The sequence below is a fragment of the Sardina pilchardus genome, chromosome 11 (genome assembly GCF_963854185.1).
Source record: "Sardina pilchardus chromosome 11, fSarPil1.1, whole genome shotgun sequence".
Taxonomy (NCBI): Eukaryota; Metazoa; Chordata; class Actinopteri; order Clupeiformes; family Clupeidae; genus Sardina; species Sardina pilchardus.
The window spans coordinates 20,035,376-20,039,768 of NC_085004.1; the positions used below are offsets into that span (position 1 = coordinate 20,035,376).

The window sequence follows — 4,393 nt, forward strand, 5'->3', positions numbered from 1 at the left end:
TGACCAGTTGGTGGTACAGTATGTTCATTCAGTTGCTTGTGCAATTGAATAATATCTACAAGTATTTTCCCAGCTCCAGAGAATTATTTTGATTCACCAGTCATTTATATTTTCCTATTTTCTCTTGCTTGCTGTTTACTGAAACATTCCTTGGAATGGTATGACTTTTGGATGGATTTTATTTTCTGAGTCTACCCTAAAATCTGTTGAATCCTTATATTAATTCAACGCTTTGAAATAATTTCAACAAATGCACAAATGCCCTTTAGTAAACTGGAGAAAAGAAGAGCAAAATACAAAATGATTTCACTCAATTACGTTTATTGTTGGTAATTTACTCCAAAAGTTGTTGTTGATGGAGCAGATGTCAGATTTGGTTGTGTTGCCTCTGTTTCTGTGGAGAAGAATGACAAATTAAGAAAAGTGACTTTGCCAAAACCATGATTATGAAATCGAAATTGCTGGTAATACTGTGTAACATGTGTCTAAAAATGTCACTTGTAACGTCTATTGCTATACCACAAGCATAATCTCAAGCTACTCACAGCACTTGTACAGCCTGTTGAGCCTGGTGATGTCGTTCTGGCTCATCTGGCTGGCCTTGCCAAGAGAAGTGTTGCTGTTGGGGATGGGAACCATGGTGGGGCGGTTGTTCTTGGAGAAGGCGTACCTGGAGGACATGAAGATAGTTGTTTTAGGTGACCTTCAGTTCAGTTCAGTTTGGACACTTTCCAACAAATAACACCTTATTAGTAGTAGTGGAAAGTACTGTATGTGCTTACTAGCATCATTTAAAAAACACCTAAAGGCCTAAAAGCAGTGTGTTGTGGATCTTCCAGAATTAATGCTCCTCACACTGTTTAGCATTTATAGTGAGGATATTGTCTCTCATTTTAAGCATACATCAAATGATTTGTTTTGGAGTGAACTAATTAAAAAATGAAGGGCAATGCCACTGACCTCTCGTACTGCATAACAGAGTTGTAGTCATAGGAAGTTCCCTGGTTGAGGGTGTTGATCTTGTTGAAGTTGTACTTCATGTCTAGAGAAGAAATTGCACAGAAGCACGAATGCTTTAAAAAAATCATACTGCTTTTCCAGATTATTAATCACAGAATTCTCCCTTACGAAGCTGGACAGTCTTGGTTGTGCTTTTGGTATTCATTGTCTCACCATCGATGATGTTCTCCCAGTAGACGCGGATGTAGTTGTCACGGTCGTTGCGGGTCTGCTCGTGGTTGAAGCCCAGAGCGTGGAGCAGCTCGTGCTGGACGGTGCTGTGGTACAGGCAGCCGGAACGGCTCAGGGACACGGTCTGAGCGTTACCAGTACGACCAACGTAGGAGTAGCATCTAGAGGTCATAGGTCAACAACAACAGAGTCACAATCACATGGGAAAAAGAACTTTACAGACCAGAGGCTTTAGAACTAGCTTTATATAAATGTTAAAAATGATGTTAAGTTTTTTGGTTACACTTTACTTGAAGGTATCTATATAAGAGTAACATGACACTGTCATGAATGTGTCAGGTTATAGTAAGGGTTAGGGTTAAGGTTCATGTATATACCTTGGGGTCAGTCTTGGCCTACTGGTTGGGGCTTTGAGTTTGCAACCGAAAGATTGCAGGTTCAATCCCCGACCAGTAAGAAAAATGTTGGTGGGGGGAGAGGTTGAGCACTGCTCTCCCACCCCCACGTCCACAATCGAAGTACCCTTGAGCAAGGCATTTAACCCCTCACTGCTCCCTGAGCGCCGCTGTTGAGCAGGCAGCTCACCGCTCCGGGTTAGTGTGTGCTTCACCTCACTGTGTGCTGTGTGTGTTTCACTAATTCAGGGATTGGGATAAATGCAGAGACCGAATTTCCCACACGGGATCAAAGAGTATATTTACTAATACTTCTGCTTACTTCAAATAAAGTGTTACCATTTTTTTTACTATTATTATTATTTACTGCTCCACTTCTGATCTGATTTCAGGTTGTGATGATGGGAGCAACACCACTGCCAGTCCTATACACCAATGTTGGCTGTACTCCGTGAGCAGCATCTGAATGGTGGTGATGTGGGTCTTTGGTATTATTTGCCCTCAATGGTGCCTTCCAGGCAGCGCTGCCTTCAAGGCACTACTCCCCTCAGTTTAGGGGTAGGATGAGGGTTGAGGGGGTTAGGGTTAGGAATAGGGTAAAGGTAGTGCCTTTTAGGCTGTGCTGCCTGGAAGGTGCCGTTGGGGGCAAAAAACACCATTGAGCGGTGATGTGTGTGGGGTAACTCACCCGCTGCGAGACTCAATGCTGATGTAGTCCCTCTCGTTGGTGCGGCGCCTGAAGCGGATGCAGGAGGAGGAGGCGAAGGAGTCCAGGCCGCGCTGGATGATGGACAGCTCGCGGGAGGCTGTTGGGGAGTGAAAATTAAACATCGCCTTATTTGGCTGCACTCCTTAGAGAGCGACAGTGTAGCAACACATCTGAGTGTCTGCCAAGATGCACCTTGCGGGGTAAAAAAAACATTCATGGTGTCACTAGCAGTATTTGAGAAGACTTCAGTGGCACATTTAAAAATGGATGCAGCTGGAAAAGCAAAATATTCTCACTGAGAATGGAGACTACTCAATCTTTGCGGTTTTGAAGAGAAAAGTGGACTCACAGTAGTGGTTCTGGATGACATAGGGCACGTAGACCTTGCCGTCATTGTACTTCCCCCACAGGCAGCCGCGGGAAGTGCAGGGGTCAGCGTTCCTCTCGCCCTCGTTGAGGATGGCGATGTCTCCCATCAGCTCAGGCTCATCCAAGTCAGGAGCTGGATGGGAAGATAGAAGAGTACACTTTATTATAGACCAGATCTAGGTACAGTATATTAAAGTGCTTACAAAATGATAAAACAACAAGATTATGTTGTTGTTGTTATAAGATAAATTATATTTTAATTGCATTTGTCTGCAACATCTGATACAGGATAATTAAGACAATGATAAATAACATCCATGCACGGTATTAAAACACCATAATACTGTAACTTGGATGTATTTTAACATCAGCTGATGTGATACTGTAAACTGAGGTGTGATGCCCATACTTCGGTCCCTGTTGGCTCTTTCCAGCAGCTCGGAGACAGACAGCTCAGCAGTGGTGTCCTCCTCCACAGCATTCTCTACAGGGAACAGGAGAAAAATAGAACACCATCAGCCTCAGCCATTTGGGGTCGGTCATTTCATTTCAGACGGCGATGGTTCTTTTAATTAATAGGAAGGAATATGATTATGAAGCACATGTCAAAAGATAACATTTTAATTAAGTTGGTATCCCTTTTTGGAATTCAGTCATTAATGTATCATTGACCACAATAAGTTGAATGTTTTTTTCCTCACCTGTCTGTAAGAGGTGGTAGGATATGAGAGGTGTTGATGAGAAGAGAAGAAATTATATGACATGTTAGAACACATTCATTTAGTTTAAAACAAATTTGAAAATTAATTCAGTCGTTCATCTCATAGTAGGCCTCTGTCTGATCTAATGATGTAAGAATCAGTGTTAGGTGAATGAGTATGGAATATGAAGAGAATGAAATTCTAATTTTCTATAGTGGCTGAAGTACTGTACTTTCATCAACATGAAATCATTATTGCTATAGTGCTTATGGGGATTATGGATATGTTCCAACAGCATATTTATTTTTGTTAATTATGTCAATCACATCACAATCTCCTGCAGTTTGGGACTAAATTGATTGTGGAATATACCCTAATGCTCCTTTTATGCAGCATGTAATATTATTCTGTTTGATTAAGTGTGTTTATCCTGTTGCCATACAAAAAATAGTGACTCTCACCTCGACCTCCTCAGCCCAGGCAGACACCAGCAGCAGGGCCATCAGACCCACAGCAAACTTGAAAACAGCCATGACAACCTGCGCGCAGAATTTAAAAACAAACTGTGTATACTATTTATAGCCTGTACAATACAATATTCAATACACTAAAGCCCAGCATATCAGTAGTAGAATGGTAGCTTTTTACCCTCCAGTTAACCCTCAGCCTGTGGCTGTGTCTCTCTCTCCCCAAAGGTTATTAGGGTTAAAATGCATAACACTAGTTAGAAACATTCATGTTTTCACCAGCACCATGAAAGCATATGAGTCCTTTACCATGGTGTCACTTATGTCCCCCCTCTGAAATTGTCAAAAATAAGTACCATCTTTTTCAGTTATTGTTATTAGGCTATATGCCACAAAGGCTCTAAATAAAAACCTAAGCAACAGTCGTACTGTAGATGCAGATTGTAGATTTGTTGTACTCTCATATGAGTGACTTACCTCGGAAGTGTCAGAAAGGTAGTGACTAATTGACCAGGTGAAGAGTGCCGTGTTTTATACCCTGATTCCCTGCACACGTGCTGA

General features: G+C 41.9%; 1 protein-coding gene across 2 annotated transcripts; it reads right to left on the bottom strand.

Moving 5' to 3' along the window:
- Positions 1-537: 537 nt before the first annotated feature.
- On the bottom strand, positions 538-3,898 carry LOC134096221 (high choriolytic enzyme 1-like). 2 transcript variants are annotated; one of them, XM_062549975.1, is made up of 7 exons: positions 3,827-3,898; positions 3,074-3,134; positions 2,645-2,797; positions 2,275-2,392; positions 1,174-1,352; positions 961-1,042; positions 538-670 (listed from the first exon to the last, which is right to left on the bottom strand). In XM_062549975.1, the coding sequence occupies exons 1-7, from the start codon at positions 3,896-3,898 to the stop codon at positions 538-540; spliced, it is 798 nt and encodes a 265-aa protein (XP_062405959.1). The 2 variants fall into 2 exon arrangements, with proteins under 2 accessions (XP_062405959.1, XP_062405958.1); XM_062549974.1 differs by having other exon boundaries at positions 3,074-3,146.
- Between the last annotated feature and the right edge of the window lie 495 nt (positions 3,899-4,393).